The sequence below is a fragment of the Dermacentor silvarum genome, chromosome 5 (genome assembly GCF_013339745.2).
Source record: "Dermacentor silvarum isolate Dsil-2018 chromosome 5, BIME_Dsil_1.4, whole genome shotgun sequence".
Classification (NCBI taxonomy): domain Eukaryota; kingdom Metazoa; phylum Arthropoda; class Arachnida; order Ixodida; family Ixodidae; genus Dermacentor; species Dermacentor silvarum.
The window spans coordinates 161,874,384-161,886,604 of NC_051158.1; the positions used below are offsets into that span (position 1 = coordinate 161,874,384).

Below are 12,221 nucleotides of genomic sequence, written 5' to 3' on the forward strand. Positions count from 1 at the left end.
AATTACCTCTAATGTAGGCCGAACAAAAAAGTGAGAACAGCGTTGACACAATGAAAACAACATTTATTGAATACGAACGTGCCGAGCTCATTCTACGTCATCGCTGTTAGCCTCATTGCAGTCTTGCTTGTTGCAGTGATCTTCAAACAGTGCACTGTATTCAGTGCCATAGAGCTGCCTTACTTTTTGAAGGAGCGCACGATCAAAGATCCTGGGTAATTGCCATTCTTGTTGCGGCGCACGCAACAAGCATCTCCCGTTGCCCCCTCCATCGACGGAGGTTTTTCTCATCGATGCCAAAGTCCTGCCCCGCTTGAACGTTTGACGATGGCTAGCACAACTTTTCGTTTGAAAGCGGCACTATGGTTGGTGCCATTACGATAACGCCACGCTGCCTGCTGATACTACCGCCACGACACAGGTCAAAGTGGCGTTGTCGCTTGTGTGCTTCAATTGACTTCTGGTGCGACTAGGAGCGGCTGCGATACTGACATTTCTAGATGGCGCTAGCTATGCACCATATTTATCAATTTCAATTAAACACTGTGCATAAAAAAAAAAATTCTCGAATCTAAATCGACCCAAGAGTTTGGTATATGATTATTTGAAAAAAAAATTGTCTGCCTAGATTCGGATAAATACAGCACTTGCTTCAAACAAGTTTATTCAAACAGGTTCTTGAAGCCTTCGGAATTGGCAACAGCAATTTTGCTGAAAAAGTTAGTGCGTTATAAAAACAATGTTTTGCCTGTAAGTCTCCACACTTCCAAGTTTGGAGGTGCTTGTGGGCTATATCTAAGGATGAATCATCATAACAAATTGTGTTTGTGTCCTATGAAAGGTAAACACTGGGCACACTTGAAAGAAAAATGCATGCTGTTGCCCCCTCCCGATGTCGTGTCTGCAGTAATTTTATGAATGTTACAAGTTGACAGGTTGTCGAGTACTCATTTGAGAGTGTCACATCTTTTTTCATTTGTTTTTGTCATGTGCATGGTCACATTTTGTTTACGTTTATAAATTTGAGAGCATTTTAAAGCGAATGACTGTGCTTGAGTCTTTCACCCGTTTTCGTTGGCAGACTTTCACGGCCAATGTAAAAGGCACATGCTTTTGTGCAACCAAGTGGCATGGCATGTTTGTTGTCACATTCCAACTAGATCTTTGAGGATGCATCTGCTGTTACATGAAATCATTTTTTCATGTCTCATGATTTAGATGCTCCGATTGGTGATGGCAGTCATGGCTTCTTGTCGCGTAGCTCTGATGATTGCAGGCCGCATTCATCGCCGAAGTCTGGTACACATCTCTTATTGAGGATGTGTCATTTTGTCTTGCCAGCTCAAAACAGCCTCCCTTAGGCCGACTCCCACACTGCGCGGTATCTGCACAATTTTAAAGCGAATGGTTGGAGTAGTACAGTAGAATCTCGATAATTCGAACTCGAAGGGGCCCGGAAATTTGTTCGTATTAAAATAAGTTTGAATTACAGAAAGGACGTATTTTTGAAGTATTCGAGCACCATAGCACGATGCACGAACAGTGCGAGTCGTGAAATATCGCGGTGCGCAACCGCCCACGCTGGCCAACGCTCGGTTCTCAATAACGGCAGCAAACGAAACTTCAGGGAGCAAACGGCACAGGATGGTGACGGGCGTGCGCAGAGACCGTCGAAGGTGAGGGAGGAGGGCGGCAGGGAAGTGGATTTGGCCTCGGCAACTCCGCCGCTTTGGTGGCTCCCCTTGCCCTCTCTCTCAGCTCCCTCGCAGCTTCCGCCCCTTCGAGCAACTGTCTGCGTGCGCGCCCGGCGCCAGCTTAACCCGCTCCTCGAAGTTTCGTTGTCAGTCGTTATCGGGAAGCGAGTGTTTGCCGGCCTGGGCAGTTTCGTTGGCTAGACTGGGCCTCCGCCGCTGCATTAAGGGGTCCCTCCTAAGCTTTTGCTTTATGGCGGTGTCGGAGCAATGCCAGTCGGAGGGCCCGCCGCATTATTTGGCGCGCTGCTGAAAGCATTGTCGGTCCGTGATATGTTTGAATTAATCGTCGCAAATGCTTTTGCGTTCGAATTACCGAGTGTTTTCGCTTATTGAAATACGCATAACTTTGATGGGACCACAGCATCAGTTCGAATAAACTGGCAGTTCGAATTAAGCATGTTCGAATCAACGAGATTCGACTGTATCTGGCCTTGGAGTAAGTGAGTGGAATAGAAAGCACAAGTACTCCGTCAACTTGCCACCAACTGTAAAACCTTGTTGCTATGACCCCATTTCGCTTCATTTCCGGGCGCCAGCATTCGTGATTGAGGAAGCAAAAATCTGCCCAATACAGTTACACTTCTTTTTCGTCTATTAATACCTTTCCGAAAAACACTATCTTTTGGCACCACAACGTTCAGCATACAGTGGATGACTCTTGTTGATATGACCTTCACGGGAACCGGAAAATGAAACGTGTCATCCGAAAATCGTATTATCCAAATATAATCGTATATAAGAAAAAGAAATGGCATAGAAGAAAAAAGCGTATTATCCCATAACACGTATTATGCAGAATCGTATCAATGAGATTACACTGCATCGCGATATTGCGTTCATATGGTACGTTTTCTGGCCCTTAGACCCCACGTGAGCAAAAAGCGTAAGGCATGCGCAATGGCAGCTTCCCTGCATTACTCGCCCGCTTTTATCGTGTGAAAATGGCGTCACGTACTCAGTTTCCTGTTACGGTACCAGCGAATCCCCTCGCGGGTTGTCACGTGCCGCCATTCGCTGCCAACCTTGCTGCAACCCAACCCTGTACATGTGCCAGTGCTCCTTAGGAGGCCATACTTAGTCAAGCTGCACTTTGTGAAGCTTTTACCGGTTACCCCTTTCTCTCCTGGAGATAATAAAATCTTGATTGATTGGTTGAATACAGAGTTCAAAAGATTTCAAATCTCTACAATACAATCTGTGTAATATGAAGCATAAACATTTGTGGAACAAAAAAAAACCTAATTACTGTTAAAATTAAAATGCGAGATCTCAGAATTCCTAGTACAGTTGCCGACTGATAAATCGGACACGGATAATTCGAACATGCTCGGTAATTCAGACAGCTTCATGGCACCGCCAATGGCCCCGTAGACTCTTGTAAAAACGGCCGATATTTTGAACAGCCGCCAGCTCTACATTCGATTATCCGGACTCCATCTGTGACTGTAGCAAACGCGGATTCTGCCGCCATTATCTCCTCTGAAAACCTCGATGACAGATGAAGTATGGCCTCAGAGATTACACATAAAACGGTAATCTTTGAGGCCTTGTCTTGGTCACAACGCTATGCCTCAAATAAAATTACAAATGCTGATCTCGCATCAACATCGCGATCATCACATCCTATCCCGGTATCCCAGCGCATGGCCCGCTCGCTCATGCCATTCTGTTTGTTTAGTTGGCGTTCCGGACAGCGCTCTGCTGGCTCCAAGAAGTCTTTCTCGTGAAGTTATCAACAGGCCGCGTCAAATGGCACCAACGGTCCCCTCGCAGTCTGACTCTGAATAAGTCTTGAGTCACAGTCCGAATGACCCCGACTCAGCAACTGAAGAGCCTGAACTGCCGCTTACTACTACGAGCTCGAATGCAGACATTGTTGATGACCTGCTAAGCTGCGGTGTGCCGATTCCTGCCGCCGTTACATTTGAAGACTTTGCAGACGTTGACAGCGCGGTGTTGTATGCCGAACTGAACGATGACGAAATAATTCGGCAAGTTCTCCCACCATCAAACAGCGACTCTAACTGGGATGATGATGTGCCGTGCGGATCTGACTCGAGCCTTTGCAGTCCTTGCATCAGCATACAGCGACAACAAAAAACTGGCAGAAATATAGGCATACTTGGTTGCATGTAAGCAGAAGTGTGTGCAGCAACTAATTGACCACTTCTTCTTTGCTCGGGGGCATTAAAACGTAAATAAAATTCTTTTTTGGGCACATTCGTTTTTCGGACATTTGATAGTTCGGACTTATTTACGTTTCCCGTGAAGTTCGAATTATCGGTCGTCGACTGTACTAACGCCTCGGTACGGACAAGGCCGACCCTCAACGCAAGTCTTGGAACTCTCTGTGCAGGGAACGTATGCAGCAGGTGCGCAAGTGGCAGAAGCAGATGCGCCAGAAGTTTGACAACAAGGGTGGCCAGGTGCCCGTCAAGCACCGCGAGGCCTCGGTGGCCGTGCGCCCCAGCTGGAAGGTGCTGGAGGAGATGGACTTCCCCCGGCTGTTCAAGCTCTCCCTGCCTGCCGTGGGCGAGGGGCACGACGTGTACCGGTGTGGCGCAGTCGAGTTCTACGACAAGGCCTACAACCTGGTCACATGCAAGAACGAGCGGCCCCTGCAGCGGATCAATCGCATCTTCCACAAGGTCACCACCACCGACGACCCCATCATCCGACAGGTCAGTGCAAGGCTTCGCCTCCTCCTTCCCTTCCCCAGTCACGGTGGCATACGTTATGGAGGGAGTGGCGAGATCCAGGCGTATTTGTGTTCCATAACGTTAATGCATACCATATTTACTCGTGCAAGATCCACATTTTGTGTTTAGGATCTTTTTACTGGGGGTGAGCCTTACTTACACAAGGCCAGCATGTGGCTACTCACTGAAGCCTCAAACTGCACTCAGACTGCTGTGCAAAGTAGGGAAACTACTAGCAGGCAACCTTAAGTGCACTTACTGTTGCCGGCCAATTTTTCTGACTCTGACGATGCTGTAAAGATGTCTGAGTAGTCCGGCTGCTTCTACATGCGGTAGGGGGTGCTTCTACTTGCAGCACTAAAATTGGTGCTCTTACAATGTTTTGTTCTTATATTGTCACGTTGTAGTGACGGTGAACAACCACAGCGGCACAACGCAACTCATGAAACTAACAGCTTATAGGGTGAGCCTGCACCCAGCAAAAGCCATACTCAGCATAATGATGACAGCAGACACTCGTAAACCTTCAAATATCTGATGTGCGGATCAGACGTGTCGGTTGTTTATACATGATTCATTGAAAATTACAGCTTAACCCTTTCAGGGTCAATACCGTACATGTACGACCTTCGCGAACACCCTCAAAATGGTCAATGGCGTACATGTACGGTATCGCTTATACATTTAAAAAGCGCGCCTCTTTCGATCATTTCTTTCGCTTGGCATGTGCTGCCCCTCGACGGAAACACGTGGAATTTTTTACTTGCGCCAATGCCTCTCCGTTTTTGTTTTTTTTTGCAACAGCGCGTCGGCTATCGCTCGTGTAACCCGGCGCACACGGCGGCGAAGTGCACGATTCTTTCGATTATTTCTTTCGCTTGGTATGTGCTGCCACTTGATGGGAACACGTGGAATTTTTTACTTGCGCCACTGCCTTTTTTTTTTTTGGCAACGGCGCGTCAGCTACCGCTCGCGCATCCCGGCGCGCGCGCGCGCGGCGGCGGCAAGTGCGCTCTTTTTTCGATCATTTCTTTAGCTTGGTATGTGCTGCCACTTGACGGGGAGACGTGGAATTTTTACTTGCGCCAACGGCTCTCCGTTTTTTTTTTTTATGGCAACGGCGCGTCAGCTCTCGCTTGCTCATCCAGGCCCGCGCGCGCGCGCACAGCACCGGCGGCATGTTACGGTTTTCTCTTGCGGTGGATCCCGCTTGTTGCACTAAACTGATGGCTATCTGGTTTCAAATCTCTCAAAGGGTGACCGCTTGTTACTCGATCGTTTATCGCCCACCGCGGCGCGATTACACCTGTTCCCAGGCAGCCGCGTATACAGTCGACGTCCAATTTCCCGGACGCCCGAAATTCCGGACGTGCCTGATTTCCCGGACTCATCTGTGGCACCGTCAAGTTCCCCATAGAGTCAATGTATTAAAAAGTCCGAAATTCCGGACGCTTATAGCCTTCGCCATCCGATTTCCCGGACTTTTTACTGTTAACCGCCGACCGAAAGTCACCACCGACGCCGCCATTTTGGCTGTTTCATATCCCGAACCCACCATGCACCGCGCCGCGGCTGCCGTAACCTCGAAACCGCACGTGTCAATCCGTTGCCAGCCGTAGCTTAGCCAAGCCAAACCTCTGTGTTCGCGTGTTGTTTTGTCAGCTCTGCGGTCGTGTCTGCGGTTGATCGTTTGCTGCTGCGCGCTATCTTCAGTGATCACGTTTCCCGACCTTCAGCATCCACCGAGTTCCTAGCTGTTTCGTGCTGCGCTTTTCGTCGAGCGGATTCGCCGTTTACAGCGATGGCACCGACTGCTCCTTCGTCTTCGTCCGCGCCTTCGAACGAACTGCCAACCGCGAACTGCCCTCCGTGGACGAACTGCCATCCGCAGACGTTGCCTTCGACGATCTGCGCGCTGCCGGCGTGTCGATTCCAGCCGGGATAACCTTTGAGGGCTTCGCCGACGCTGACAAAGACCTCGAGCTATGTGCGGAGTTGACCGATGACGAAATCATTCGTCAAGTTACGGAGGATTCCGACGACTCCGACACCGAGAACGAAGAGCCAGCTCCTACACAGCCAACGAGCTCGGAGTTGACGCGAGCACTGATGACACTGTCATCGGTGTACAGCGGCAACATGACGTTGACTGAAATTGAGGCATATACACAAACGATGCTGCCGTTTTTGCGGTTCCTTTTTTGGAGACCACAAAAGCTCTATAGCCCCTTGTTGGCGATAAGACGAAGGCTTCTCACTTGTTTCGGTTTCTGGACGTGCACAAAACCATTTTTCAGTGCGCTTATCTTCTTATTCACGAATAGACATTGTGTATTTTACAACACAAACGATTTTTTCCTCACTTTACTGTCACTTCAAAAAAATTACGACCATATTTTTTCGAAATGGATTCTTTTGAAGAATTTAAATCAGCAATAAAAAAAATCGACCCTGGGGGGTTGCATTTGGCAAAAAAATTAGACCCTCAAAGGGTTAATTGCTGGTGTTCGGATAATCTCTAGAATGTACACCACTACTCTCGTCATGCACACTGTCTGATTACACAAGGTTCGGCGACAGCAAAGGCAGCAGTCAAATTCACCAATAACATTCAATAAACTTTCGATACACAAAGGCACATCTTGCGCTGGGCGATAACTTTGAGCATCTGTTAGTAAATGATAAACGGTAACCGGAAAGCATAAGTACACGTGACAATATGTGGGCTGTTACAGTGTTTTGACTTGGCTGCTCAATAAAATAGCTCTGGCTGTTTAAAATAAATTTCGTGCGCTCTTCTGTGATCCAAGGCATTGCTTTGAGATGAGGTGTCATCATCACTTCGATTGATATTATGGATACATTGTACAAATGTGGACCTCCAGATATGTGGATCCTGCTGTGGAATGAATTATACTCTTGTTTGTTGTATACACAATATAGTAATACAGTTAAACCTGCTTATAACGAACCTCCATATAATGAATTCCTGGATATAACGAATTTTATTCCCCGCCGTTACTCCATAGAAGCACATGTATTTGAGACCTCTACGTAACGAAGTGGCAGCGGGAGACCCCCTCGAAATAACAAATTTTCCCCACCCACAACCTAGAGATTTCGCCCCAAATGTTGTCATTGTTGTGCGAGCAGCAACCAGAAGCACCTTCTCTGCCGCGACGGAATGCGAAGCGGCGGCGGCGTGCTTGGCGCGCTCAAATTCAAAGTTACCGCAAGGCGAGAGCGAGCGCCCGTGTGCATGCATGCGAGTGTGCGCGAGGCGGGCCTGCATCCCTCGACCCGGCGATCTTGCCGCCACGGGCGTGACCTTTCCCCCTCCTTTCATTCAAACCTGATCCCGCCGCTTGCTGCAGCTGGCCTAGCCCGCCAAGCCGGCACTCTCCTTTTCCAGTTGATGTTGCCGAAGAATAAAAAACGTTCTTTTTTCAACGCGCTGGCAGCTTTACTCTTTGGTTACTGCACAAGTCTCTGCGCTTCACTTGTTGGGGGACACTATAGGGCCGTTCATAGTCCGACGTAATGCGCGCGCGCACGCTACGTCACGTTGGCGAAAACGACCCCCTCTATAGTCGAGCGCACCAGCGCAGCCAACATAAACGGCGGCTTCCGACGCGCCCCGATGGGCCCAGCGCCGAATTGGCTCCTGACCCATTCGCGCATTGGTCGCGCCGACTGCACCGACCCACAATGCCGTTTCGCACGAAGAAATAAAGGCGCCCACGCCGCTTTGCAGGCGGTCGCAGATAGCCATTCAAAGCGGCGCACATGCTTGAGTTCGTTCTGCGCATGCTCTGAAGATAACAGCCGACGGAGCGCGCGTCCAAGTATAGGGGGGATGGCGTTTCGGCTGGCGCAGCCCAGCGTGACTGGCCACAAACAACGCTGGCCCGCGCGCCAATAACGTCGGACTATAAACGGGCCTATACGATGCTACGACGCCATCAGTAAGTGGTAAGAATCGAGTAAGTACGGTAAATGTTTCTTTTTTGAATTTTCATGCCGAACCTGCATACAGTGAAAGCTCGTTAATTCGCACCTCATTAATTCGAACTTTCGGGTTAATTCGAACTGATGGTCATAGTCCGGCCACAATATATAGGCGTCTATGGGTTAACCAACTCGTTAGTTCACGCGCGCATCGGCTTCTCTATCGATAATTCGAACTGCGGGCCGCTGCGTGGTGGTATTTTATACTGCCGCCGCAAGCTTTCAAGGCTCAACGATAGATGGCGCGAGCGCAGCGGCGTCACTGTCGTCATTGCGCTCGCTCTTCGCATCGTGTGGTGGTTCGTGCCGGACGTGTCTGCGTAGTCTCCGTGTCCTATGTGTGCCGCACATTCAGTCGCTAGGCCTTGTGTACGTCAGGGCTACGAAGTCGTTCGGTGCCGTGTCGCTACGATGTGACGCTGCTCCACGGCCTTGCATATGTTGGTGCGGGCCTGGGATCAGGTCACGGCAACAACTGTTGCCAATTGTTTCCGCCACAGTGGCTTTTGTGTGACCTATGAGGGCACAGCTTGCGAGCCCGACGAGCGCGAGGCCGTGGTCATTCCTGCCGGATTGCGGGATGCGCTGGAGGACGTGACCTTTGACGACTACGTCGATGCAGATCGCTGTGCAGCGGTCTGCGGCACAATCACCGACGATGATATCATCGCGCAGGTGACTGGTGGAGAAGCGCCCGTCCTCGATGTAGGTGCGGATGACGAAGAGGATGATGCACCCACGCGGCCCTCAGCTTTGGAACTAATGGAGGCTATGCGTGTCGCGCGTCTATTCTTCAGCTTCGAGGAAGACGCAGAGGATGCTTTCTGCCACGTTCGCGCGTTGGAAAACAAGGCTATGGCGATCGCATTCAAAGAAGAGAAACAAACAGTGATCACGGATTATTTTCGCAAGTAAATATTTTGAGTGATTTTCCAACAACCCGGTCTCAATTCCTGCTGTTTTTTCAATGAATTTCGTTAGTTCGAATTTCGGTTTAATTCGAACTCAATGGGCGTCCCCGCGAAATTCGAATTAACAAGCTTTTACTGTATAACGAAATCCTCTTTATAGCGAAGTTTTTCGGGAATTTGTCAATTTCGTTATATCCAGGTTTAACTGTATACACTACTGCTAACATTTACAAAGTAACAAGAGTAGGGTGTGGAGAGCGGGAATAAATGGGGGAATATTACGAGAATAATACTCGGCTTCAAATCTGAAAGCCGTTGCCAAGGAATTTGTGATATCATGTTCATGGGCTGACAAACATTGTTGTGCCTTCTGTTCATCGCCGTGATTGCAGCTGGCCAAGACAGAGGGGCAGTCGTACAAGGTGTTTGCCACGGACGCCATCATCGCCTGCCTCATGTGTGCTGGCCGGTCGGTCTACTCCTGGGATATTGTTGTGCAGGTGCGGTAAGCTCTTCAAAAAGTTGTGCCCTTCAGGGGGTAACTTTGTCCTGCCAACAATAACTTATTTTATTTGTGTTTTGGAATTCCACTTGCAGTTGAATCTTGTTGATACAATCTAAACGAGAACCACAAAGTAAAGCGTATCATCCGAAAATCGTATTATCCAACGTATTATCCAACCAAATCATATTATCGGGAAAAGAAAAAGACACGTATTATCCAGCAAAACGTATTATCCAGAAAAACGTATTATGCAGAATCGTATCAACAAGATTCCAGTGTAATTTGTTCTTCCGACTTTTTCTAAAACATTTTTCTCGTAGGCCTTGCTTTTGCACTGCTACGCTTGTTTCCTTTAGTTCATTTCCAGCTCTGCCTTGTTTTTGTAGAATTGTGGTGTTGGTTTTGTATTTATTATTGTTCAATTTTTTTATTCCAGTTCTCGCTTTGTAATGTACTGCTCCCCTATAATGTGTAAACCTTAAAAAATAAATTAACTTAACAATTACCTAAAACTATAATTACTTTTCTGAGAGCTTTGCCTGTCCAAGACTGTGCTGCATACTTTCCTATATCTACATTATTAATTAGTTTTTCTTATGCATGGCATGTCATGCCTTTAGTTCCAAGGTCATAAGGTTGGCATTCTGATACGTAAAGCTAATTCATCCTCAGAGTCTTACTTACTGTGCACATTTGATGATTGGAATTGCCTTCCTGTGCCAATAGTAATAATGTGATGGTTATGGCAGATTTGTGACGATGTTGACTAACATAGTCTGTCGTTTTGTATGGTTAGATAGCTTTTTGGTCCACTATGTCTACTTTCATTGAGTAGATACCACTAGTTCTGTTTTTTCTTCCGAATAGATTTTTTTTGTAGTGTGTAATGCCTCTTGACCTCGATTGTATAGTAAAAGTTGAAAGATAAAAATAAATCTTGCCTTATTTTTCTCTTCTTTAGTTCAGGAGAGGTCATGAACTGCTTGTATGATCTGCTTCTGAGGTGTTAATACACCTGCACTTGCGTAGACACGGCAGATGCCCGTAAGCGGAGTTTGAGCTCCACTTTTGCATGTGTGCTGTGTAGTCTGCTCTGCTGCTGGTTCACACGTCTACGTATCTTAAGCTTGCAGTTCTGACGAAATTTTATGAGCTCTCAAACACAAGTATTTTTTTTTCCCTTGCAGCGGGTGAATGACAAGCTTTTCTTTGACAAGCGGGATGACTCTGAGTTTGGTGAGTACAGTCGTTGCCTTTCTTGCACTCTTTGCGAGACGGCTAAATCTAAAGGGACCCTGAAACTATTCTGATGATTGCGCAAACATACTAAGTCAGTATGGCAGATCCTTTTGATCTTTGAAAGACAGATGCGCATCGCATAAAGTGGCGGTGCTCAGTGTCTTTGGCGCCTAAGTCCCTTGAATTCCTCCTCTCCTGGCCTCTCTTTCTCGCCACACATTCCTTCTCTCACCGCTCGCCCTCACAGTTTGTTCTTTTTGATCATGGCGGTTGCGTTGCGCAGCACACGAATTGTCACAATCGCCGAATCCACAACCACCGTGATCATGGGCAACTGTCAAGGCACCGGCACAAGTCAAGTCAAAAGAAATACAGTTAAACCTGCTTATAACGAACCGCCATATAACGAATTCCTGGATATAACAGTTTTTCTGTTCCCCGCCATTACTCCATAGAAGCACATGTATTTGAGACTTCTACGTAACGAAGTGGCAGCGGGAGACCCCCTAGAAATAACAAATTTTCCCCGCTGACAACCTAGAGCTTTCGCCCTAAATTTTGTTATTTTTGCGCCAGCAGCAACCGGAAGCATCTTCTCTGCCGTGACAGAATGTGAAGCGGCGGCGGCGAGCTTGGCATGCTCGAATTCACGTTATTCACGAAAAAAAAAAAACTTTTTTTTTTCCCCCTTTGGTTTTTTCAACGCGCTAGCAGCGCCACTCTTTGGTTACTGTGCAAGTCATTGCGCTTCACTTCACTAATCTCACACTAGGTGACACTATACGACGCCATCGTGTCGCTCGCTCTTCGTTTCCGACGCCTCGCGCTTGTGCGAAACGACACGCGTCCATGCATCCAGTACCTGGTGTGACATTCCAAGGATGAGTACTTCGACGAGAACGGAAAACGGGTGCGCGTTACAATCGAGGGCCCGTTAGAATCAAGTAAATACTGTGAGCGTTTACTTTTCGAATTTTCGTCCCGAACCTGCATATAACGAAATCCTCTTTATAACAAAGTTTTTTGAGAATTTGTCAGTTTCATTATATCCAAGTTTATAAGAAAACAAAAGCGTGGCTGGCAGCACGCGCTTGTTTCTCCGGGT

General features: G+C 47.8%; 1 protein-coding gene across 1 annotated transcript in view; it reads left to right on the plus strand.

Moving 5' to 3' along the window:
* LOC119453832 (eukaryotic translation initiation factor 3 subunit D) overlaps positions 1 to 12,221 on the plus strand; it is a 48,891-nt gene that overhangs the window by 14,814 nt on the left and 21,856 nt on the right. Inside the window, exons 5-7 of the mRNA XM_037715876.2 lie at positions 4,111 to 4,435; positions 9,765 to 9,872; positions 11,065 to 11,113. Coding sequence (XP_037571804.1) covers positions 4,111 to 4,435; positions 9,765 to 9,872; positions 11,065 to 11,113 — 482 coding nt within the window. The remainder of the gene's footprint in view (positions 1 to 4,110; positions 4,436 to 9,764; positions 9,873 to 11,064; positions 11,114 to 12,221) is intronic.